Source organism: Notolepis coatsorum (assembly GCF_963971535.1).
Source record: "Notolepis coatsorum genome assembly, chromosome: 9".
Classification (NCBI taxonomy): domain Eukaryota; kingdom Metazoa; phylum Chordata; class Actinopteri; order Aulopiformes; family Paralepididae; genus Notolepis; species Notolepis coatsorum.
In genome coordinates, this window is record NC_140173.1 from 49286465 (window position 1) to 49312745 (window position 26281).

Consider the following 26281-nt stretch of genomic DNA (forward strand, 5'->3'; position numbering starts at 1 on the left):
AATCTAATTTAATCATCTAAACAAATCTAATCATGACATTTAAGACATGCATAACATACAGATATATATATATATCTCTGACTCTGAGCACCTGAAGACTGTGCTATTAAACCAGGAAGCGCAACACTATGTCAGCAGAGTAGAACCTCCACTACTGCAGTGCCCTGCGCTGCAACACAACTAATACAAGAGTGAACCCGCGGTCTGTCATTGACTGCTCGCTTGTGTTGTTCATTGGATTCGTTTTGGATTATTTGGGCTCGCCAAACATACTGTCAAAACGTACACGGACCCGCGGTCTCACGTTGACTGACCTCGCTTGTGTTGTCGCTGACTCTCTGTGTGTCAGACTCTGGAGGCACCCGCCCACCTCTACCTCTGATTGGCTTACCATGACATTTTACTCAACCTCAGCCAATCGCAGAGGTTCTAGAAAAAAAATGATTCTAGAACATTTGTGATGTCACAGTATGATGTCATAATGGAACATTCTAGAACATTTCTGATGTCACAGTATGATGTCATACTAGAACATTCTAGAACATTTGTGATGGCACAGTATGATGTCATAATAGCACATTCTAGAATCTAGAATGGTCTATTATGACATCATACTGTGACATCACAAATGTTCTAGTTGTCAAAGACCTCTTTTCCACCACTTATTTGGTTGAGGGGTGCCATAGAACGCCAAGAGCAACAAAAAATGTTTATTGTTTTATTTAATGTTTGTGTTTCATTATACATGCCATTGTCCATATTGAATTATTTAAAGCAATGGATATACTTCTTCACAACAACTTGTATTTATATTGTGCTGCTCTTGTCTCTAAGTTAGTTCTTTTTTTTTAAATCTTTTTTCCCCCTCCATTTTCCTCCGATTTTCTCCCATCCCAATGTTAGTCGTATGCCAATTCCCAATCCCCTTCCTGGTCGCTGCGCACTTACCCCCCACAGTCAGATCATCTGGGAGAGGAGGCTATCACGTGCTTCCTCCGACACACGTCCAGCCAATCAACCGCTTCTTTTCACCTGGCAGCGCGGATCCTCCCTGAGAGGGCGTAGTGTGTGGAAGGATCACACTATCCCACTCAGGTCCTATCCGCGCTTAGCAGGCGCCCCGACCGAACTGTAGGAGTCGCTGTTTACAACGACCCGGACCCACCCCGCCAGCTTCTCCCTCCCTCTAATACAGCCAATTGTATTAGTGTGAACGGCCAGCCAAGCTGGTGACAACCCCGGAGCTGTGAGCTGGATTCGAACAGGCGAATCCAGCTCACAGCTCCGGGGTTGGTGACGAACGCAATCTCCGCTACGCCACCTTACCGCCCTGTCTCTAAGTTAGTTCTAAGGTTCTAGTTCTATGGCGCTCGCCATCAACGCTGGAGACGCTGGGTTCGAATCCAGCTCTCGGCGTTGCTATCAGCTTGGCTGGTCGTTAGACCTGTCTCAAACCCTGCCCCTTTTCTTGATCCTCCAGCTGTCGCTTACCTCTGACTTGAAGTCAGAGGTAAGCGACAGCTGTGATTGGAGGATCAAGAAAAGAGGGCAGGGTTTTGAGACAGGTCCATTGGCAGTGTTAGGGGTGGGAAAGCTGATGGGTGGGTCCTGGGCGTTGTGGACAGCGACCCCTACAGTTCGGTCGGGGCGCCTGCACAGCGAGGGTAGGATCTGGAGGGAGGTAGTGTGACCTTCCACACGTTACACTCTCCCGGTGAAAATCTGCGCTGCCAGGCTGGCTGCTGGCTGGCTGCACATGCGTCGGAGGAAAGCATGCGACAGTCTCCGGCCTCCCGGACCAACAGTAGGGGGGAGTGCGCAACAACCAGGAAGGGGGTTGGGAATTGGCATAACGACTAACAGTGGGATGGGAGAAAAATCGGAAAAAGGAGGGGGGGGGGGGGGGGGGGGGGGGAGATAATAATAATTAAAAAAAAACGCGGTAGGGACATATCCCCACAGTCCCTACCATAAAGCATGCCCCCGACAACACCGTTCTATTACCAATGATTGTCACAAGTAAAAACAGAACTCAATGAACCGTAGTTTACAATAGTTCACAAAGCACAACTCACAGTATCTTGATTTCTTCATTAATATCACTGGAATCAGTAGGGTTCCCGCAAGCTTTCCTCCACAATTTGAAGAATGCCTAAAATGTTCCTTAAGGAATTATTTTCTTTCACAAAGTGTCATTCAGTGCTCTGCGGCCTTCCCCTGAGGTCTGAGAAGCCTTCCGTTCCAAGACTCTTCCCTGCATTACAAGGACTCCACAAATTGCCTGTTGAAGAGATAACGGAGACATGATTTGATTTGATTTTTATTTAGTACATACAATTTATACAAAAGTATAAAAACAAGGGGTACAAGGATAACATGTGAAAGTCGACTTGTTTCCAACATGGTCCCAAGAAGAATACAATAAATCACAAAGAAAGAGTTAAGAAGATAAGATAGATACAACAAGTAGATAAAATAGACAACACCATTTTCTGAAAGAGCCTCATTACAGCATGTCATGTTCCTATTCTTCAAGAGTGGTGGCCAAGCACCCACTGCAACCTATTGTTGCAGATGTCACTTCACACCCCTCTTGAAGACAGCAATAGTTGGGGAGTTTTGGATGGCCCTGGGCAGAGAGTTCCACAGCCGGCAGGCTGTAGACAGAAAGCCATTCTGTGAATAGGAACCCTTTCTCATAAACTGAGAGCTGGCTTTGTTTACATAGTGATTCATTGAAAATCTCTACTCTCTACATGTTGTCTGAGCCTTTGATACAAGCATGTGACGGCTAAACAGAGTTTTCCATGTAAACATCGGAATAAAAGAAAGCTGACATAGTTCAAGGTCAAGTTTCTTTAATAGTTGTCATACAGAAGTACAGAATACTTTTATACAAAATGCTTCTTACTGTTTCGCTCCAGAGACTGTGTTAGACAAGATAGTATGAAATAAAATAGTATAGCATGTAAAATAGAAGTAAAAATAGAGTTCACAGTGTTCAGTATAGACATATGTACAATGTTCGATGCAGAATAGAAGTAACTGAGTTACCATACAATATACAATATACTATGCAATGTACTAATATACAATACTATATAGTGCAGAGCAGAAATGGGATGAGGTACAATTTAGGTACAATTTACAGTAAGGTGTGCGAGTTGTAGTGCAAATCCTTTACCAATAAATATAAAGTGTAAAGTGTGTTTAGGTGTTCTAAAGTGTGTAAAGTGGGTGCTGCAGTGAGTTGCCCGTTTAAAGTGAGTGTGTGCGTGTGGATGTGTGTGCTGTGTGCATTTGATGGTTGCTGCATAGTGTTTATTGTTCGTTGAGCAGCCTGATGGCCTGGGGATAGAAGCTCCTTCTGAGTCTTTCTGTGCTCGCCTTAAGACTCCGGTATTGCTTGCCTGACCGCAGCAGTTCAAAGAGGCAGTTGTTCGGGTGGCTGGAGTCCTTGATGATTCTCTTAGCCTTCCCCCTGCACCGCACATATAGTTGGTGTTAAAGTGTTAAAGATGTGATCTAAATCTTGGCTCTGTTTACATACACATGTTCCTGAAGACCTTTTTAGAACACTCTTGGCCCGTCACAACTCGACATAGGTTTCTTTTATTAATAATAATAATAATAACTTTATTTGTATAGCACTTTTCATACAGAGGTTGCAGTTCAAAGTGCTTCACAACAGTAAAAAATACAGGCATAAGCGAGCATAAAAAGATAGACGGGTAGAATCACAGTGTTTCACATTAGGATCTAGCATCCCAATAGGCTCTCCGCTTACAGTTTTCAGTAACACAAATAGTAAAAATAGTTTAAAATGATTCAGTTTAAAAATAGTCAAAAAATTATAAAATAGAACGGACATAAAAAATACAGGCATGAGCGAGCATAGCAAGATATGGCAAATCACAGTGTTTCACATTAGGATCTAGCATCCTAATAGGCTCTCTATTCAGTAATACTCCTGTAGTTCATGAACAAATAATCACAGTGTTTCACATTTGGATCTAGCAAATAATAAGAATAAAATGATTCAGTTTAAAAATAGTCATAAATAATCCTGTATGCATCGTTGTTTAGTGTGTATGTGTGTTTATTGTGTTGTGTGTGTGTGTGTGTGGTTGTACTTCAGCTACTACTACTCTACAACTACCACTCCAGGACACAGTTAACCTAGATCTACTCCAGGACACAGTTAACCTAGATCTACAACTACAACGCTACTCTACAACTACCACTCCAGGACACAGTTAACCTAGATCTACTACTACTACAGCTACTACTACTCTACAACTACTACTCCAGGACACAGTTAACCTAGATCTACTACTACTCTACAACTACTACTCCAGGACACAGTTAACCTAGATCTACTACTACTCTACAACTACCACTCCAGGACACAGTTAACCTGGATCTACCAGGACACAGTTAACCTAGATCTACAACTACAACGCTACAACTACTACTACTCTACTCCAGGACACAGTTAACCTAGATCTACTCTACAACTACCACTCCAGGACACAGTTAACCTAGATCTACTACTACTCTACTCCAGGACACAGTTAACCTAGATCTACCAGGACACAGTTAACCTAGATCTACAACTACAACGCTACTACAACTCGGTGTGTGTGTGTCTGTGTGTGACTGTGTGTGTGTGTGTGTGTGTATATGTCTGTGTGTGTGTGTGTGTATGTGTGTATGTCGGTGTGTGTGTGTGTTTGTGTGTGATTGTGTGTGTGTGTGTGTGTGACTGTGTGTGTGTGACTGTGTGTGTGTGCGTCACAACCCGCAGTGTTTCACATTTGGATCTAGCAATAAATAAGAATAGTTTAAAATGATTCAGTTTAAAAATAGTCATCAGTAAGAAGTAAAAAGTGCAATAACCGACACATGAATTTGATAGGCAGTGTAAAAGAGTAGGCAGGGTAAGAATAAATACAAGTTGTGTCAGGATATCCCTGATGTTTCCTCTTGCCACTAGGTGGTAGCAGATATCTATCAGTGAAATGCCTGAGCAAAGAGATAGGTTTTAAGCTGTCTTTTAAAGATGTCTAGCGAGTTGGCTTCCCTGATGTTTTGGGGTAGTTTGTTCCATAGTTTTGGGGCATAGTTGATAAAGGCTGCATTACCGATCCTCTTTTGACTGCTTCTGGGAGCCTCTAGTAGTCCAGCAGCTGATGATCGCAGTGTTCTTGCTGGTGTGTAATTTATTAGAGTGTTGGCGATGTAGCTAGGTCCCTGTCCATTTAGAGCTTTGTATGTAAGGAGAAGGACCTTAAAGTCAATTCTAAATGTTACAGGAAGCCAGTGTAAAGCGGCTAGGACTGGACTAATGTGCTCTCTCCTTTTGGTTCTAGTTAGCAGTCGGGCTGCAGAGTTTTGGATTAGCTGAAGCCTCTCTGTGGTTTTCTTAGGGAGACCTGTGAAAAGTGCATTACAGTAGTCTAACCGGCTAGATATGAATGCATGAATTAGCTTCTCAGCATCGTTCTGATTAATAAATGGTCGTACTTTTGCTATATTTCTGAGATGGAAGAACGATGTTTTCGTCACTTTGCTAATATGAGAATTGAAGTTCAGTTCTGAATCTATGATAACCCCAAGACTAGTGACCTCAGATTTGATCCAAGGGGTTAGTCCCCCCAGGTTCTTTATTAATGTTTCTTTTTTAGTTTTGGAGCCGATAATTAGAATTTCAGTTTTGTTCTCGTTTAGTTTCAGGAAGTTCTTACTCATCCATTTATTTATTGCCAGTAAGCAGTCTGTAATGGAGCTAATCGCTGTATCATTATTCCGATGTTTACATGGAAAATTCTGTTTAGCCGTCACATGCTTGTATCAAAGGCTCAGACAACATGTTTCGGAGTAGAGATTTTCAATGAATCACTATGTAAACAAAGCCAGTATAACAGGCCATACCGCAATCGTGAATTGAGCTTTAACACTTTGATCGCCGGGGTTAAATTCATAATTTACCATCCCTCGCCAGCCCTATTTAACATGGAGAAGTTCCCCTTCTTTGCAGGGCTATAACTTTTTAAATTTAATTGCTAAATTGACATTACTATGGCCCATTCAACGTCCTATATCTATTGTTCAGGGTGTAGCAACGTTATACTTTTTCATTCACATATTCATACTAAAATACGGTCTAAAGTATAAGTATGTTTTTATCGTTTTCTGCAGCTTTCTCCAGAACTTGATTTATAGCCCTAAATGCATTATATTGATGATCAAATACAGTTTGGTAGGAATCTGTGCGAGATAAAAAAATGTCAACTGTACATGCTTCTAGGAGTTACTACGTATGATCTGATGTTGACCGGATGGGGGGGGGGTCGTTTATAATTCCGTGGGCAACGTTATATCATTCATCTAGTGTGGGTGATATGATCATTAGAGCAGTTAGTATTGAAGACGTTAACAAATAACGCTGAAACTCACCGTAGCTTCCTCGTAGCGTTGGGAGATGAGCGTGGAACAGAATTTTTTCTATTATGGGATGTCGAAATATCCGATCCATTTCCAGGTTGTATAATAGTATATACGTCCAAATCATGTTGTTTATCGAGTTATTGGTAACGGATCACTATCCGTTGTGATCAGCTCGAGTCCTGGGACTATTAGCGAGTGATCGGACCAAATTGAAATGAGCACCAGCTTCCACTTCCTGTTTCTGCCCTGGGCGATCCGCCGATCGGCCACCAGATGGCGCTCTTGAACCGTTGTAGAGTTGAGAGGGGCTCAACAGTACATCTCATGTCTCCGGGGGAGAAATATGATTTCGATCACAGATTTTTGAAATATTGATATCAAAGACGCTGTCCAGCGTCTTCGGCAGAATGAGCATGGCGGGGAAAGACGCTGAACAGCGTCTTCGGCGATTAAAGTGTTAATAGGTTTAGGTTTAACTATTAAAAAAATACAATTGTAATCAAAGTGTTAAGTGAAAGGTTTCCTCACTGTATGATGCCAGGAAGCCGAGGGTCTCTATATAATCCATTGTGCAGGTATCCGAGAGAGCCTTCGAACTCTGCCATCCTGACTCCGTCCGGATCCTGGGTGCTCCTGGCTATTTCATACAGCTGAGAAGGACACCAGGTAGAGTTAAGAGTCACACCCACACAAACATACAGCGCCACGCTCACACTGAATTAATCGAAGCCAGCTTCGGGGGTCCCGGAACTGGAAGCAAGAGAGGAAACAAACCGGCACATGTTGCCGTTGGATTTCCAGTTTCCGGGACCTGGAACGCTCACTACCAGATTAATGAGGACATGCATGGTGCAGCCCCCCTCGGGACCACCCCCTAGTTGAGACTCAGCACCATCTTGTTTGAAAATCCTGGGGAAAGCCCAGAGTAACGCTTTACCTCCCTCAGCAACTAGCGTCAAATCCACTCCAGGTCGCTGCTTAGTGGCCTACAGTAGGATGATGGAGCTGCTTAGTGGCCTACAGTAGGATGTAGCTGTTTAGTGGCCTACAGTAGAATGGAGCTGCTTAGTGGCCTACAGTAGGATGTAGCTGTTTAGTGGCCTACAGTAGGATGATGGAGCTGCTTAGTGGCCTACAGTAGGATGTAGCTGCTTAGTGGCCTACAGTAGGATGTAGCTGCTTAGTGGCCTACAGTATGATGTCGCTGCTTAGTGGCCTACAGTAGGATGTAGCTGCTTAGTGGCCTACAGTAGGATGATGGAGCTGCTTAGTGGCCTACAGTATGATGTAGCTGCTTAGTGGCCTACAGTAGGATGTAGCTGTTTAGTGGCCTACAGTATGATGTCGCTGCTTAGTGGCCTACAGTAGGATGTCGCTGCTTAGTGGCCTACAGTAGGATGTAGCTGCTTAGTGGCCTACAGTAGGATGTAGCTGCTTAGTGGCCTACAGTAGGATGGAGCTGCTTAGTGGCCTACAGTAGGATGTAGCTGTTTAGTGGCCTACAGTAGGATGGAGCTGCTTAGTGGCCTACAGTAGGATGTAGCTGCTTAGTGGCCTACAGTAGGATGGAGCTGCTTAGTGGCCTACAGTAGGATGTAGCTGCTTAGTGGCCTACAGTAGGATGTAGCTGCTTAGTGGCCTACAGTAGGATGATGGAGCTGCTTAGTGGCCTACAGTAGGATGGAGCTGCTTAGTGGCCTACAGTAGGATGATGGAGCTGCTTAGTGGCCTACAGTAGGATGAAGCTGCTTAGTGGCCTACAGTAGGATGTCGCTGCTTAGTGGCCTACAGTAGGATGGCGCTGCTTAGTGGCCTACAGTAGGATGTAGCTGCTTAGTGGCCTACAGTAGGATGTAGCTGCTTAGTGGCCTACAGTAGGATGGAGCTGCTTAGTGGCCTACAGTAGGATGTAGCTGTTTAGTGGCCTACAGTAGGATGGAGCTGCTTAGTGGCCTACAGTAGGATGTAGCTGCTTAGTGGCCTACAGTAGGATGGAGCTGCTTAGTGGCCTACAGTAGGATGTAGCTGCTTAGTGGCCTACAGTAGGATGTAGCTGCTTAGTGGCCTACAGTAGGATGATGGAGCTGCTTAGTGGCCTACAGTATTTTGAAGCTGCTTAGTGGCCTACAGTAGGATGATGGAGCTGCTTAGTGGCCTACAGTAGGATGGAGCTGCTTAGTGGCCTACAGTAGGATGTAGCTGCTTAGTGGCCTACAGTAGGATGTAGTTGTTTAGTGGCCTACAGTAGGATGTAGCTGCTTAGTGGCCTACAGTAGGATGTAGCTGCTTAGTGGCCTACAGTAGGATGATGGAGCTGCTTAGTGGCCTACAGTAGGATGATGGAGCTGCTTAGTGGCCTACAGTAGGATGTAGCTGTTTAGTGGCCTACAGTAGGATGGAGCTGCTTAGTGGCCTACAGTAGGATGGAGCTGCTTAGTGGCTTACAGTAGGATGATGGAGCTGCTTAGTGGCCTACAGTAGGATGTAGCTGTTTAGTGGCCTACAGTAGGATGGAGCTGCTTAGTGGCCTACAGTAGGATGTAGCTGCTTAGTGGCCTACAGTAGGATGTAGCTGCTTAGTGGCCTACAGTAGGATGATGGAGCTGCTTAGTGACCTACAGTAGGATGTAGCTGTTTAGTGGCCTACAGTAGGATGGAGCTGCTTAGTGGCCTACAGTAGGATGTAGCTGTTTAGTGGCCTACAGTAGGATGGAGCTGCTTAGTGGCCTACAGTAGGATGGAGCTGCTTAGTGGCCTACAGTAGGATGATGGAGCTGCTTAGTGGCCTACAGTAGGATGTAGCTGTTTAGTGGCCTACAGTAGGATGGAGCTGCTTAGTGGCCTACAGTAGGATGTAGCTGCTTAGTGGCCTACAGTAGGATGTAGCTGCTTAGTGGCCTACAGTAGGATGATGTAGCTGCTTAGTGGCCTACAGTAGGATGTAGCTGCTTAGTGGCCTACAGTAGGATGTAGCTGCTTAGTGGCCTACAGTAGGATGTAGCTGCTTAGTGGCCTACAGTAGGATGTAGCTGCTTAGTGGCCTACAGTAGGATGGAGCTTCTTAGTGGCCTACAGTAGGATGGAGCTGCTTAGTGGCCTACAGTAGGATGGAGCTGCTTAGTGGCCTACAGTAGGATGTAGCTACTTAGTGGCCTACAGTAGGATGGAGCTGCTTAGTGGCCTACAGTAGGATGTAGCTACTTAGTGGCCTACAGTAGGATGGAGCTGCTTAGTGGCCTACAGTAGGATGATGGAGCTGCTTAGTGGCCTACAGTAGGATGGAGCTGCTTAGTGGCCTACAGTAGGATGATGTAGCTGCTTAGTGGCCTACAGTATGATGTAGCTGCTTAGTGGCCTACAGTAGGATGTAGCTACTTAGTGGCCTACAGTAGGATGGAGCTGCTTAGTGGCCTACAGTAGGATGTAGCTGCTTAGTGGCCTACAGTAGGATGTAGCTGCTTAGTGGCCTACAGTAGAATGTAGCTGCTTAGTGGCCTACAGTAGGATGTAGCTGCTTAGTGGCCTACAGTAGGATGATGGAGCTGCTTAGTGGCCTACAGTAGGATGATGGAGCTGCTTAGTGGCCTACAGTAGGATGATGGAGCTGCTTAGTGGCCTACAGTAGGATGGAGCAGCTTAGTGGCCTACAGTAGGATGTAGCTGCTTAGTGGCCTACAGTAGGATGATGGAGCTGCTTAGTGGCCTACAGTAGGATGTAGCTGTTTAGTGGCCTACAGTAGGATGATGGAGCTGCTTAGTGGCCTACAGTAGGATGGAGCTGCTTAGTGGCCTACAGTAGGATGGAGCTGCTTAGTGGCCTACAGTATGATGTAGCTGCTTAGTGGCCTACAGTAGGATGTAGCTGTTTAGTGGCCTACAGTAGGATGTAGCTGCTTAGTGGCCTACAGTAGGATGGAGCTGCTTAGTGGCCTACAGTAGGATGTAGCTGCTTAGTGGCCTACAGTAGGATGGAGCTGCTTAGTGGCCTACAGTAGGATGTAGCTGCTTAGTGGCCTACAGTAGGATGTAGCTGCTTAGTGGCCTACAGTAGGATGTAGCTGCTTAGTGGCCTACAGTAGGATGTAGCTGCTTAGTGGCCTACAGTAGGATGTAGCTGTTTAGTGACCTACAGTAGGATGGAGCTGCTTAGTGGCCTACAGTAGGATGATGTAGCTGCTTAGTGGCCTACAGTAGGATGTAGCTGTTTAGTGGCCTACAGTAGGATGTAGCTGTTTAGTGGCCTACAGTAGGATGTAGCTGTTTAGTGGCCTACAGTAGGATGTAGCTGCTTAGTGGCCTACAGTAGGATGTAGCTGCTTAGTGACCTACAGTAGGATGGAGCTGCTTAGTGGCCTACAGTAGGATGTAGCTGTTTAGTGACCTACAGTAGGATGGAGCTGCTTAGTGGCCTACAGTAGGATGTAGCTGCTTAGTGGCCTACAGTAGGATGTAGCTGCTTAGTGGCCTACAGTAGGATGGAGCTGCTTAGTGGCCTACAGTAGGATGTAGCTGCTTAGTGACCTACAGTAGGATGGAGCTGCTTAGTGGCCTACAGTAGGATGGAGCTGCTTAGTGGCCTACAGTAGGATGATGGAGCTGCTTAGTGGCCTACAGTAGGATGGAGCTGCTTAGTGACCTACAGTAGGATGGAGCTGCTTAGTGGCCTACAGTAGGATGGAGCTGCTTAGTGGCCTACAGTCGGATGTAGCTGCTTAGTGGCCTACAGTAGGATGGAGCTGCTTAGTGGCCTACAGTAGGATGGAGCTGCTTAGTGGCCTACAGTAGGATGTAGCTGCTTAGTGGCCTACAGTAGGATGTAGCTGCTTAGTGGCCTACAGTAGGATGTAGCTGCTTAGTGGCCTACAGTAGGATGGAGCTGCTTAGTGGCCTACAGTAGGATGATGGAGCTGCTTAGTGGCCTACAGTAGGATGTAGCTGCTTAGTGGCCTACAGTAGGATGATGGAGCTGCTTAGTGACCTACAGTAGGATGATGGAGCTGCTTAGTGGCCTACAGTAGGATGGAGCTGCTTAGTGGCCTACAGTAGGATGGAGCTGCTTAGTGGCCTACAGTAGGATGGAGCTGCTTAGTGGCCTACAGTAGGATGATGGAGCTGCTTAGTGGCCTACAGTAGGATGTAGCTGCTTAGTGGCCTACAGTAGGATGTAGCTGCTTAGTGGCCTACAGTAGGATGGAGCTGCTTAGTGGCCTACAGTAGGATGTAGCTGCTTAGTGGCCTACAGTAGGATGGAGCTGCTTAGTGGCCTACAGTAGGATGTAGCTGCTTAGTGGCCTACAGTAGGATGGAGCTGCTTAGTGGCCTACAGTAGGATGTAGCTGCTTAGTGGCCTACAGTAGGATGATGGAGCTGCTTAGTGACCTACAGTAGGATGATGGAGCTGCTTAGTGGCCTACAGTAGGATGATGTAGCTGCTTAGTGGCCTACAGTAGGATGGAGCTGCTTAGTGGCCTACAGTAGGATGTAGCTGCTTAGTGGCCTACAGTAGGATGGAGCTGCTTAGTGGCCTACAGTAGGATGATGGAGCTGCTTAGTGGCCTACAGTAGGATGTAGCTGCTTAGTGGCCTACAGTAGGATGATGTAGCTGCTTAGTGGCCTACAGTAGGATGTAGCTGCTTAGTGGCCTACAGTAGGATGGAGCTGCTTAGTGGCCTACAGTAGGATGTAGCTGCTTAGTGGCCTACAGTAGGATGTAGCTGCTTAGTGGCCTACAGTAGGATGGAGCTGCTTAGTGGCCTACAGTAGGATGGAGCTGCTTAGTGGCCTACAGTAGGATGGAGCTGCTTAGTGGCCTACAGTAGGATGTAGCTGTTTAGTGGCCTACAGTAGGATGGAGCTGCTTAGTGGCCTACAGTAGGATGGAGCTGCTTAGTGGCCTACAGTAGGATGGAGCTGCTTAGTGGCCTACAGTAGGATGTAGCTGCTTAGTGGCCTACAGTAGGATGGAGCTGCTTAGTGGCCTACAGTATGATGTAGCTGTTTAGTGGCCTACAGTAGGATGGAGCTGCTTAGTGGCCTACAGTAGGATGTAGCTGCTTAGTGGCCTACAGTAGGATGGAGCTGCTTAGTGGCCTACAGTAGGATGTAGCTGCTTAGTGGCCTACAGTAGGATGGAGCTGCTTAGTGGCCTACAGTAGGATGTAGCTGTTTAGTGGCCTACAGTAGGATGGAGCTGCTTAGTGGCCTACAGTATGATGTAGCTGTTTAGTGGCCTACAGTATGATGTAGCTGTTTAGTGGCCTACAGTAGGATGGAGCTGCTTAGTGGCCTACAGTAGGATGTAGCTGCTTAGTGGCCTACAGTATGATGTAGCTGTTTAGTGGCCTACAGTAGGATGGAGCTGCTTAGTGGCCTACAGTAGGATGTAGCTGCTTAGTGGCCTACAGTAGGATGATGGAGCTGCTTAGTGGCCTACAGTAGGATGATGGAGCTGCTTAGTGGCCTACAGTAGGATGTAGCTGCTTAGTGGCCTACAGTAGGATGGAGCTGCTTAGTGGCCTACAGTAGGATGTAGCTGCTTAGTGGCCTACAGTAGGATGTAGCTGCTTAGTGGCCTACAGTAGGATGATGGAGCTGCTTAGTGGCCTACAGTAGGATGATGGAGCTGCTTAGTGGCCTACAGTAGGATGATGGAGCTGCTTAGTGGCCTACAGTAGGATGATGGAGCTGCTTAGTGGCCTACAGTAGAAGCATGGAGCTGCACAGGGCCGTTCCCACGTGTGAGAGGATGAATGTGTGTCATCTTCTCGTCACCCTGAACTACTTCCCCAGGCCGTGGCTGGAAATAAAACAGTGCATTATATTTGAAGCTCTGCTGTGCTGTTCCTTTGTCTCATTGTGTTGTCCGATTGTGTATGGAATTCTTAACAATTAAAAACATATAATAAGGACTACATAAGTATGAGACCCCCCCCCCCCCCCCCACCAGGTCCAAGCCACCACCACCATCTTTACCCGAGTCTATAATGGGTTTCAACTAGGGATGTCCGATATTATCGGCCGATATCGGCAGTAAAATGTGATATCGGAAAATATCGGTATCGGTTTAAAAAAAGAAAAAAACAATAACAATATTTGTTATATATATATCCAGTGAAATGATTAGTTAACTGAAATTATTCCGTTTTTTGGGGTGGGAAACCCTGCATATATCGGTATCGGTTGATATCGGTTGATATCGGTATCGGAAATTAAGAGTTGGACAATATCGGAATATCGGTATCGGTAAAAAAGCCAATATCGAGCATCCCTAGTTTCAACTGCACTGCCAGACCCATCCACATTGCAATTGTTGCCTTGTTCTCTCCGTCCAAAGCTCTAAATACACAATGTCCAAATACATCAAAGTCTATGCTCTCAGAACAAGTGAATGAGGGAGTTTCCAGCGCATAGCTGGCAACTTTGTGTTTCCATAAGTGACGACACCAAATAAAAAAAAAGGGAGGGACATTAATCTCAAACAATACGGGTAGTTTCGCAGCAACCGACACCCAGAAACCAGCCACTGGGGGACACTCCCAGAAGATAATCAAGTACCCATCTCATTGTTAGAGCCGTTTTGTTTTGCTCCGTTTGTCTTACCATGTTTTACCTTGTTTTTAATCTTGCTCTGTTTTACCCCCTGCCCCCTATCCCTCAACAGGTCTTTTGCCAGGTCACCATTGTAAATAGGAATTTGTTCTTAATGACTTACCTGGTTAAATAAATAAAATAAAAAATTATAGTTACACAATGTACAATTTGGGCTTGAAATTAATTTCATGGAACAAAGCTTCATCAGGCGTCAAATAAGTTATGTGTATACTATATATGTATGAAATTCTAAGTTAGATAACTTAGTTATCCAAATTATCACCAGATATAAATATAAATATGAGAACGGGGAGGATGATGTCTTGGTCAACGTTCCTGGATAAATAAGGGTTTAAAAAGATGTCGTTTCTCAAAAGCTTCTCCCACCTGTCGTGCTGTGTGAATGGGTGCCAAGTGGTCGTCCTCCGAGTGGAGAATCAGGAGGGGGCTGCTCATCTTCCTCAAACTGCAGAATTGAGAGGATCGGTTATTTTGAGTTGTTTCAGTGTAGTTAGTTACTAACTGCGTGTGACATTTCTGTTCATTATTTCAGGAGCATACAGCATCTCATGAACAACATATTGCTGTGGATCTCAGAGGATCTCCGCCATGTGAGCATTTAAAGCTACACTATTTAGTTGAGGGAAGGTCATTTTAATCTTAGTAGAGTAAAATACATGAATAAATAAAGTGATTAAATGATGAGAAGAAGGAGGAAAGAAAGAAATCTGTATACCATATGTTCATAAGTGATTAATCAAACAGTCTCTGTTTCACTTGTTGTTTACATGATGTGCAAAGCCTACAATTTAGATCGCTATGCAAAGAAGTATCTTTCAGCTTACGTTGGGTTCATACTTCATCTTACGTTGGGTTCATACTTCATCTTACGTTGGGTTCATACTTCATCTTACGTTGGGTTCATACTTCATCTTACGTTGGGTTCATACTTCATCTTCCATCTTACGTTGGGTTCATACTTCATCTTCCATCTTACGTTGGGTTCATACTTCATCTTACAGCTTACGTTGGGTTCATACTTCATCTTTCAGCTTACGTTGGGTTCATACTTCATCTTTCAGCTTACGTTGGGTTCATACTTCATCTTACGTTGGGTTCATACTTCATCTTTCAGCTTACGTTGGGTTCATACTTCATCTTTCAGCTTACGTTGGGTTCATACTTCATCTTTCAGCTTACGTTGGGTTCATACTTCATCTTCCATCTTACGTTGGGTTCATACTTCATCTTACGTTGGGTTCATACTTCATCTTCCAGTTTACATTGGGTTCATACTTCATCTTTCAGCTTACGTTGGGTTCATACTTCATCTTACGTTGGGTTCATACTTCATCTTCCAGTTTACGTTGGGTTCATACTTCATCTTTCAGTTTACGTTGGGTTCATACTTCATCTTACGTTGGGTTCATACTTCATCTTACGTTGGGTTCATACTTCATCTTCCTTCTTACGTTGGGTTCATACTTCATCTTCCAGCTTACGTTGGGTTCATACTTCATCTTTCAGCTTACGTTGGGTTCATACTTCATCTTTCAGCTTACGTTGGGTTCATACTTCATCTTACGTTGGGTTCATACTTCATCTTTCAGCTTACGTTGGGTTCATACTCCATCTTACGTTGGGTTCATACTTCATCTTTCAGCTTACGTTGGGTTCATACTTCATCTTTCAGCTTACGTTGTGTTCATACTTCATCTTACGTTGGGTTCATACTTCATCTTACGTTGGGTTCATACTTCCTCAACAAGATTTTGACCCCATTTACACATCGTCGTGTGGCATTGCCATCGGATAAGAGCTTAACCGCATAAAACATAACCGCATAAAACTTACTTTTCATCGTTGGGGAGGACAATATCGCGGTCAAGGTTTGGGTCCGCGACAAACGCCCCGAAGCTTGGAAAATCTGCATAAAGCTTAACATACAAGTTAAGAATGAGAAGTTAGAAAAGGTAGTAGGTGAATGAAGCTACATGGATGGCTTCAGCGCAATATTAAATCTCAGGAGTCATGTTCCATCTCACCCAGCGAAGGGGATGAAGGGCGTCCTCCCGTCGGACGTGTGGGAACGCACCCTCGATTATTACCCCGTCAATGACCACACCTGATGAAAGTGAAGACGGCCAATGTTTGTCTACAATGCATCCTCACAAACTAACCACTCGCCATTGAAAGCTATGGTGTTCTACAGAGTTACAAGATGTAATTTTGAGAAAACATTCCAAAAGACATATGGCTGAAACATTTTCTCACACAAAACAAATGCAATTGTCTTTTTGATAAAGGATGTTATTTCAGCAACAACTCCCACCTATGATACTACAACCCGCTATTTTAAAATCATCTTTGTACTCCAGACTTTACACATTTTTTCACAGACAACCTTTATTTTTTTTTTATCCACTTTTTCTCCTTATTTTCTATTTTTCTCCCATCCCAATTTTGTGTTTCCAATTCTCCCCTCCCCTGTCTTGAACATTGCTCGCATATGCCCCCCACTGGTCGGTTGTAGGGAGGATAGAAGCCTTGCATCACGTGTCCCCTCCGGTACACGAGGAGGCAGCCTGTCACATCTTTTCACCTGCCAGCGCGGACTCTCATTGGCGAGGTGTAACGTGTGGGAGGCTCACACTACCCCCACCATTTTCCTGTCTCTGCTGTGCAGGCGTCCCCCAACCGACCTGTAGGAGTCGCTGTCCACAACGTCCAGATTACCACCCATCGACTTCCACCCGCTGACTCTGCCAATTGAGTTAGTATGACGGCCGGGCCAAGCCGGAGGCACCGCCGACAGCCGGATTCGAACCCGGTGTCTCTTGCGTTGGTGACGAGCACAATGTCCGCTGCGCCACCCAGCCGCCTACAGACAATCTTTTTTTAAATTATTTTTATATATACGATTGTCATAATGTCGTAATTGATGTATTCAGCAAAACTCACCTTGCTCCATCAATTCAACTGCAGTATTAGTAGTCACCCTGCAGAGATCAAATGTCATTAAGAAATATCATTCAGAGTTCATGTCTCAAATATTATGTTTGCTTAATGAACTATTATGTAAGACTTTATCAATGTCTACATTTACACTATATCTAAAAGTTTTATGTTTTATCAATTTTCAAAGGAAAAACATTACAGAACTTGTAAGAAGACGTTTTGAAAGCTTTTTAGATATAATGTCATTTTATTTGAATTCTCAATCTGACTTTTCAAGATAAACATGATTTTTCTCCATTCATGTCTGGATTATAATGGATTATTAATCTTATTATTTTCATCACAAAAACGAATAGCACTGATCTAGCTGAGGTAAATGGCAAATATTAACCATATGCTGTCTAGAGTGCTTGTAATTGAGATCAAGTTTACATTAATTGTTATGGCTTTATTTTAAAATCCCAGTAATATTGTGGATCCACCAATTCAATTAAATTCAAGATGAAAAAATAGCAATCCATTACAATCCATTTGTACATGATTGACACTTTTTCAACTGCATCATTTCACCGAGCTGTAATTAACACAACACAATGATTCTGTGTCCTCCAATGACATCACTGGTGGACATAAGTCAAACTTATTAACTTTCAATAATTGTCAAAACTGTGTGTAAAGCTGTTCATCGTTTTGGGATACCGTATGTGTGAGATTATATGCAAAAATAAAAAAGAATTTAGGTTTAAATTAAGTATCCTTTTCTGTTCTTACCCAGTGCCTAGAGAGTGTCCCCACATGATGACCAGGCTGCTCCCACTGCGCGCCTTAACCCAGCCGTACAGGTAGAGGGCGTCGGTTGTCAGGCCGGCCTCAGTAGGCACCCCAGTGGAATCTGCAAAGCCTGACAAGAGCTTCTGGCGTCAGTTTCAACCAGAAACATCTCGCACTGTGATTGGATGAGTGTAATTCCATGAGTGCAAACGTATCTGTTCCTTGCCCTGTGCAAATCAACCCAAAGATGACATTTCCCCATAAAAGTTAAAGTATGATCAGTGTGATCATGTTTAAGTTTGTCTTTAACTTTTATGGGGAAATGTCAATTTTGGGTTGATTACACAGGGCAAGGTGGAAAAAACACGATTCTACTGAATTAAAATTATACAGATGGCCCAAATGTACATTTGGAAACGAAAAAAACAAAAACATAATTTCCTTGTTCTGCAAAATCAAACAGTAGGTAAAGAACATTTGAGAACGTAAAAATATCAAAGCTGTTGAAACTCTTCAGACAGTGGCATTCCCAGCTTAACACATTGTCCGCCATGGGTTATATCCATCAATATAGCCAGTCTGCCACCGTTGAAAGCCTATGGAGATGTTTACCTTCTTTGCAGGGCTATAACTTTTAAAATTGTATTGCTATATTGACATTACTATGGCCCATTCAACATCGATTATCTATCGTTCCGGATGTGGGAACGTTATATTTTTTCATTCATACATTGTTGTGTTAATACCGTCTTGAATATAAGTATGTTTATAAGCTTTTCTGCTGTAATTCCAAAAACGCTAGTTATAGGCCCAAACGCATATGATAGATTATCGATTGCCGTTTCTTTCCTATACACGCTATATTAAAAAATTAAAATGTATATGATCGGTATACATTATGCTTCATCATGCGTGGAGGAAAGGGGGGGCGGGGGTCGTCTATTATTCGGGCTGAAAATAACGTTACTGTCCTCTTACCGTTCGCCGATGAGACTGGAAGAAAAAGATCCCAATTATTTGACGCCGATCGCCTAGATCCATTTCCGGTTTGTATGGCGCCATAAACGCCGAAATCATATCGATTATTGCGTTATGGAAGCGATCCATATGCACGCCAGTGTTTGTCTGTAGTCCCGTAGCAAGATATTACTGCTGGAGAGATTTCCTCGATGCACCGATCACAACTTCCGGTTTAGAGAGTGTAACTCGCCCGACCATCCACCAGGCGGCGGTATTGAGGCGTTGCAATCTCATTCAGGGTCCCGCTGCAGCACCGGAGGTTGGCTGGATGAATTATGAATGCCATGGCGAAAAAATGAAATATTGATTTCAAAAACAGCTTACGCCGTTGTTGCCGTTCAACGCATAGCAGCCGAAAACGGCGTAACTCGTTTATGGCAACCAATGTGTTAAGTGCCGCCCTGGGTGAACCTTCCCTAAGGCGCAAGTTTCACCCTTAAACTATCGCATAATTTAAGGCAACATTGGACAAATCCTGTATCAAACAAATACTTTTATTAAACGATTGCATTTCAAACAACAGTTTGAATATAATACAAAATATACAGTATAATAAATGTATTTATTATGTATTTTTTATTACCCTGGGTGCCCATGTTGCCCATGCCTAAGTCCGCTACTGTCTTCAGACATGCGTTTTACAAGGTATTTTGTCTTGCTATGACGCACAGAGTTGCTGAAAAGAAGCAGGCGAGTCACCGGGTAAATAATAAGACTTTACCTACCTCTGTAGTCCATAACCAGAGCATGGTAACCAAGTGCACTCAATATCTGTCGACACAAATATACATTTATCATCATCATATCGGCCACTGAAGCCAAAGCGACACATAATTTATAGCCTTAGAGGTTCATGCAGTGGTGATCACTCACATTCGCTACTCCCACTCGATGAGGGGCTGCCCTGTTTGAATGAAGGGATGAGTCACTGAGAGCAGGCAGCGACCAAAGGCTTTCTGAAGGCATTTACAGCTGCAGCATAGTGTCTTTATTATGGTACTACAAGAGCTTCTGATGTCGCCTACTTGTCATATAATTTGTTTCAAAATCAGCAACTAACCCCAACTCGGATGTAAATTAGTCTGGTTACAGAGTACACTTATAATGCATAATGATCTATTAGGATTAATGATTAACAATTAAATATGTAGAGTCCCAGCAAACACGTTCACGTTGTATGTCCCTAGTTAGGATGTCTTCGGTTCCCACGATGTTCAGATACCAGGGGTGTAAAATACTTTTTTGTACATGTACTTTTACTCAATTACATTTCAGAGAAAAAAATATATACTTTTTACTCCTTACATTTAAAATGCAGACCTACAAAAGTACAAATCTTGTAAGTCCAACCATTTTAATTAGTATATTTGTTTCTCTGGCCGAACTAACGTTAACGCACTTTATTTAAAAACAGCCAATCAAATCCCCATCAATGGAAAATTAACCCGCCCATGCTGATCGGTCCTTGTGTGAGTGTATGCTTGGTTTCATTCCAGCCTTGCCTAAACACCAGCTGATGATTTCACTAATTGGCTCACCTCTTCAACTAACTCACCTGGTGCAATGTGTAGTTCAAATGAAAACTTGGCCCACGATGGAATGAGTTTGAGACCCCTGGTCTACAGTATCCCTTGCAATAAAAAAAAAGGTTTTTACTTACTTTTTAGTACTTAAGTACATTTCAAAATAGAAACTTTTTTACTTGAGTACGATTTTGAGACGGTACCCATACTTTCACTTAAGTATAATTTCTGGGTACTCTGTACACCCCTGCCAGATACAGCGAGAAATATAGTTCCAAAGCGAAAATCCAACAGACATCATGGATGTGCCCTACGCATGTTTATCGCGTCCTGCTGTGACGTTCCGTCAACGAGATTGCGAGACCATTTTTCAATATGATGTCCTCTATATTATGGATATTAGTAGTAATATTTGTGTTGTTGGTATTGAGTCATCTATTTGATCTATGATGTTCATTAAAGATAACTCTTTAAGTTAAGTCATAACTGCCTTGTTTTGAGCCAGGGATACGACGTTGCATTGCTGTCACATTGCCGTCACGTTGCTGTCACGTTGCTGTTACGTTGCTGTCACTTTGCCGTCACGTTGCCATCACATTGCCGTCGCGTTGCTGTCACATTGCTGTCACTTTGCCGTCACGTTTCCATCACATTGATGTCACGTTGCCGTCGGACGAGTGTTTGCTGGGGCACTGCAAATCTTTCTTCCTACACTCAGTGAACGAGATCTCTACAAAAGTATTAATTTGTACCTTGAGCCTGTATTGCCATGGAGATATATGAAGATTGGACTGCCGTCGCCCAGAGAACTCTGGTACCAGTCTAGGTCCTTCCCCTGAGCCTCTTTCCACTTGCTTTCTGGGACAGTGTGCCTTAAAGAATGCAGAGGAAAAGCTCACTACTAGAGATATACTGGACATAGAGATATACTGGTAAGCATGTGTCTTCAAATTAAAATCAAATCATGTTTATTTTTTATAATCAAGTTTATACACACACACCGTGTGTTTTTGAGGTATTTGTACATTACTTGAATATCTCTATTTCAGAGCAGTTACCATGTAGTGGAAAAGCTACTCACCATACACCCAGGGAGACACCCTGCTCTGATGACAGGTACATGTTGATAGTGTGATTGAGGGAGAGTTCTTCAGGTCGGCCAAGGTCAACAATGAATGGAACCCTGACTGAAAACAGAGAGGGGGGGGGGGGGTATGGTGCCATTAAAAAAGTACTAATTGTGTCTTGTTTATTTTAAATGACAGGAGAAGTGAAGTAACTCACGTCTGTGGGAATGCACAAGGTGTTTTATGATCAGAGGGAATGTTGCCTGCATAAAAGGCCCCACAAGGTAAATGACCAAGCCTGCCAATACACAGAATTTGAGCCAGAACCACCATTTGGACCTGAGAGAGAGAGAGAAGGGGGGGGGGGGAAGACAAGTTCTTACTGTAGCACATTTGCAAACATCCCAGACACGGGGCGCGTAGCCATACATACAGTAGATCTCTCTATAGTGGGGCGGCATAGCTCAACATATCAGACCAATTGTTCATTTTGTGATAAAAGCACCAAATTTGGCAGATGTGTTGCATCACCAATTGACTTGGGGTGGGTGAAGACAGAAGAAATGTATGAGCCCCAGTGGACGACACATTTCATTCACAAGTTTTGTGTGAATGTATCTGAGAATGTATATTTGAACACACCTGACGACCTGCGCTATTATTGTTATGCAAAGTAGCCAGGTGGGTACTGGGTACTTAGCGAATTGGCGCATCACACCCCTTCCTGACACCCCTTCCTGACAGGCAGCGACGCGAGCGAGCGAGGAAAAGTGATTAAAATGTATTCGTTTCAACCAGACTATCCTGACCTGCCGCGAGCGACAGCGAACTGAGCAGCGATGTCGCTCACCCCTCAAATATTCGCTCGCTGTGTCTCTAGTTGAGCCATTACGCGGCCGAGTCCCGCCCCTAAACACTTTTTATTGGTCAAGAATCGCAGGCTGCTTTGCCCCTGTGTGCTTCCAGGTAACTCCAATAGTATGCAGCTGCAGGACCGCAGAACCCATACGAGGCTCCTCCCACTAAGACACTCTCAGGACCCTCGCTCCCATTGGCTGATTTGGGTCACGTGACCGTCCCACCCAATGGCTGAATTGGAGTATTGCACCGTGCGGGATTGATTGATTGATTGAAAACTTTATTAACAGATTGCAGAATGGGTACAGTGACCGTCACAGGCCCGGATTGATTGATTGATTGATTGAAAACTTTATTAACAGATTGCAGATGGGTACAGTGACTGCCACAGGCCTGGATTGATTGATTGATTGATTGATTGAAAACTTTATTAACAGATTGCAGAATGGGTACAATGACCGTCACAGGCCCGGATTGATTGATTGATTGATTGATTGAAAACTTTATTAACAGATTGCAGAATGGGTACAGTGACCGTCACAGGCCCGGTTTTCAATCAATCAATCAATCAATCAATCAATCAATCAATCCGGGCATGTTACGGTCACTGTACCCATTCTGCAATCTGTTAATAAAGTTTTCAATCAATCAATCAATCAATCAATCAATCCGGGCCTGTGACAGTCACTGTACCCATCTGCAATCTGTTAATAAAGTTTTCAATCAATCAATCCGGGCCTGTGACGGTCACTGTACCCATTCTGCAATCTGTTAATAAAGTTTTCAATCAATCAATCAATCAATCAATCAATCCGGGCCTGTGACGGTCACTGTACCCATTCTGCAATCTATTAATAAAGTTTTCAATCAATCAATCAATCAATCAATCCGGGCCGCCTGTATGTTTCCGCGTCTCTGATTGGCCTGCGCCAATTGTGGGACCGCAAGTTTCTACACTGGTTAAGCTTCTAGGCGCTCTTTCGAAGTTGGTTAAGGTTAGAGTTTGTCTTAGAGCATGGCGATAGAATGCCTGCCCTTCTTTCGACGGTTAAGCTTAGGCACTCTTTCGAAGTTGGTTAAGGTTAGAGTTTGTCTTAGAGCATGGCGATAGAACGCCAGGTAGTTTGCAGGCTGTTAGACCCGGAAATAGGCGCAGAACTTCCTGTCCCACGATTGGCGCACATGTCACATCACATGACCTGGCCAATCAGAGCGCAAAACGGGAACGCGGAAACACAACTGCGTTGGGGAAAGCATACACGCATCCGGGCCTGTGACGGTCGGTCACTGTACCCATTCTGCAATCTGTTAATAAAGTTTTCAATCAATCAATCAATCAATCAATCAATCCCGCACGGTGCAATACTCCAATTCAGCCATTGGGTGGGACGGTCACGTGACCCTGTGACGGTCACGTGACCCAAATCAGCCAATGGGAGCGAGGGTCCTGAGAGTGTCTTAGTGGCAGTGGTGCGTTATTGAAATCAACTGGGATTGCACGCACCTAATGGCGCCACGTGCACTCGCGCTCCTGGCGCGTGCGCGCGCTCCCGCGAATGCGCATTTAATGTCCCCTCGCTTGAGCACAGACTACAGACAGTGCCTAATTGCCTCTACGAATGGAATGTAACACATGTCATTCACAACAAGTTAGGTGTGAATGTATCTGAGAACGTATTTAACACACCTGACGACCGGCGCTATTGATATGCAAATAGCGAGTACTTATCTGGGCTTGCACGTAGTGCACCCCCGTCCCATGAAGAACGCATGCCTGCTTAGTGGGAGGAGCCTCGTATGGGTCCTGAGAGTGTTGCGGTCCTGAGAGTGTCTTAGTGGGAGGAGCCTCGTATGGGTTCTGCGGTCCTGCAGCTGGATGCATCTCGGTAACACACACAGACACACTCGGACACGCGCCTCCAGTTCGCTCGCGCTCGCTGCCTAGGAACCGGTGGCGTGTAGCTTATTAACAGCGGAAGAGTGCGTCGCGTGCTTCCGCGTTTTCTCTGATTGGCCATGACGCCCATGTGACCGCGGCAGCGCGAGAGAGCTGCAGCGCGGAAATAGGCTGTCTATTGCCATTCTCTAAGACAAACTCTAACCTTAACCAGCTCCTTAACAGCGCCTAAACTTAACCCTTCTAACCTTAACCAACTCCGAAACAATTCCTAACCTTAACCATAACCAACTCCTCCCTAACTCTATTGGATGTGATTTATCTTGAGATATCCACAGCCCGGGTGATTGGGGTAGGGCAGGCTGGAATTGACCTGTGGTTCGCAGCAGCTGAGAAGGTAAAGACCGCAGTGTGCGGCTGAGCGGGGTTGAGGTGCGTGTTCGGGTGAGTCCGGCGGTCTCTTGGGAGGGGGAGGAGGAAATGTTTTGTCTGTCTTGTCTTTTGTCTTGTCATCTTGAGTTTAGCTGGGGATATTATGGGGGGGCAGCTATTTAACTATTTCTTCACTGTTTGGCCACTTTTACACGGTCTCTGTGAGTCTATGGAACACCTCTACAGTTTTTTTTTTTTTTTTTATGAAGGTTCATTGCTCTGTTTTCGGGTCGTGTTCTCAAAAAATGGTCCTTGTGGTGGATTGGAGATGTACGTTTTATTAATATAGGGTCACACGGCCGGGAATCGGGGCTGAACACTGGGAAAGACCATTTATTAGATAGTACCCCTTGGAATTAAAATTTAGAAGGTTGAACTCTGTTTTCTTTTCTCTTTGTCTGTATAATTGTTAGTCTGTATTATTATTATTGTTTTTGTTATTTTCTTGTGAAGTTCTATGTATTGTGATTGTGGTTAATGTGTTGTCTTGTTTCATGTGAATAATAATAAAAAATGTGATCAAAAAAAAAAAACATAACCAACTCCGAAACAATGCTTAAAGTTAACATGCCTAAACTTAACCGGCGAAAGAATGCACGTTTAAAAAAAATTAAATAAAAAATTGAAGGGAATTGAACTTGTCACCAATGGACCGCAGGATCCACAGCACGGCAGCGCTGCCAGTTGAGCTAAGCGTCGAATGAAAAACATTGGGGATTACGGCTACATAATGCCGCAAACTCTGCCGCTCCGCTCCGCCGCGGGGCGTGTCAAAGCCAATCAGGGAAAACGCGGAAGCACTCGGCAGCACTCTTCCGCTGTTAATAAGCTATAGGCGAACCGCTGTCAGTCGAGTGCAGCGCATTCCTGTGTGCACGCGCGTGCACATCCGTGCATGTGCGTGCGCGTGCTTCTGCTCACAGAGCCGTGCAACCCCGTCCCATGAGCAACGAACCCCGCAGCCGCTCCACTACTAACTAGGCAAACAATCAGTGTCAAATAAATGCAATTCACTTACGATCTTGGTGACTCCTTCAAGCCTTTGGCTTTTTCCTGCACCTGGGACTCGGAGGCACCTGGTTCAGCTTCAGTAGCTCTTTTCCTCATTTTATACGCACGTCCCTGCTCAGTGTTTTTTGTAATGTTATTATAGCCAATCAACACCGGCCAGAGAGGTTTGAAAAGGCTGAATACCTGACGAACCTAAATACCGAACTGAACCGTGAATGCGGAAGTTGGTCATTAGGTTAAAGTACAGTGTGTATACAGTTTGTTATCCAGGCGAAGGAGGGGCCGTGTGGGTTAACTTAAGGACGCACCGGGGCTCCGTGTAGTTTGTCCAAATGCCTCACAATAGTAATCCCCGGTCCATCTTAAACACAGCGCGCCAGTCGCCGCCTCTTGGACCCTGCGTGGGACCCTGCGTCAACTAGTCCGGAACCTAGACTAGAATAATTATTGTTCAATCATTATTTAATCTCGAAAGATCATTGAGAGCAGGCTCTCATTTACAATGCTATAGAGAGGAACAATACATAATACAAAACAATATAGAAACAAAAAGAGAAAATCAATCAAAACAATTACAGACTGAGATTAAATGGTTGGCCATTATAGATTTAAACGGATCAACAATGGATACTAAAGTATTGCGTTTTAAGGTGCTTTGCAAAACATTCCATGTGTCGGGCAGACTTTCCTAATTCAGTGCAAA

The 26281-nt window shown here is 44.5% G+C and overlaps 1 protein-coding gene across 2 annotated transcripts; it reads right to left on the reverse strand.

Annotated features, from left to right (window-relative positions):
* Positions 1-1912: 1912 nt before the first annotated feature.
* Positions 1913-25784, reverse strand: LOC311233947 (lysophosphatidylserine lipase ABHD12). Of its 2 annotated transcripts, none has more exons than XM_084321007.1 (13): positions 25586-25784; positions 21598-21719; positions 21395-21500; positions 21066-21185; positions 19664-19694; positions 19516-19561; positions 17771-17891; positions 17003-17040; positions 16087-16166; positions 15896-15978; positions 14429-14507; positions 6979-7100; positions 1913-2281 (listed from the first exon to the last, which is right to left on the reverse strand). In XM_084321007.1, exons 1-13 carry the CDS (start codon positions 25672-25674, stop codon positions 2260-2262), a joined length of 1059 nt encoding a protein of 352 aa, XP_084177133.1. In that variant the 5' UTR covers positions 25675-25784; the 3' UTR covers positions 1913-2259. The 2 variants fall into 2 exon arrangements, with proteins under 2 accessions (XP_084177133.1, XP_084177132.1); XM_084321006.1 differs by having other exon boundaries at positions 17771-17900.
* Positions 25785-26281: the final 497 nt, after the last annotated feature.

Excerpts from the sequence above, each read along its gene's own strand:
- LOC311233947 (XM_084321006.1), bottom strand. The coding sequence starts at position 25,674 with ATGAGGAAAAGAGCTACTGAAGCTGAACCAGGTGCCTCCGAGTCCCAG. Across the intron at positions 15,979-16,086 it reads CCCTTCATCCCCTTCGCTGG|CTTTATGCAGATTTTCCAAG; the intron begins GTGAGATGGAAC and ends TTGTATGTTAAG. Across the intron at positions 14,508-15,895 it reads GTCCTCCCCAACGATGAAAA|TTTGAGGAAGATGAGCAGCC; the intron begins GTAAGTTTTATG and ends TCAATTCTGCAG.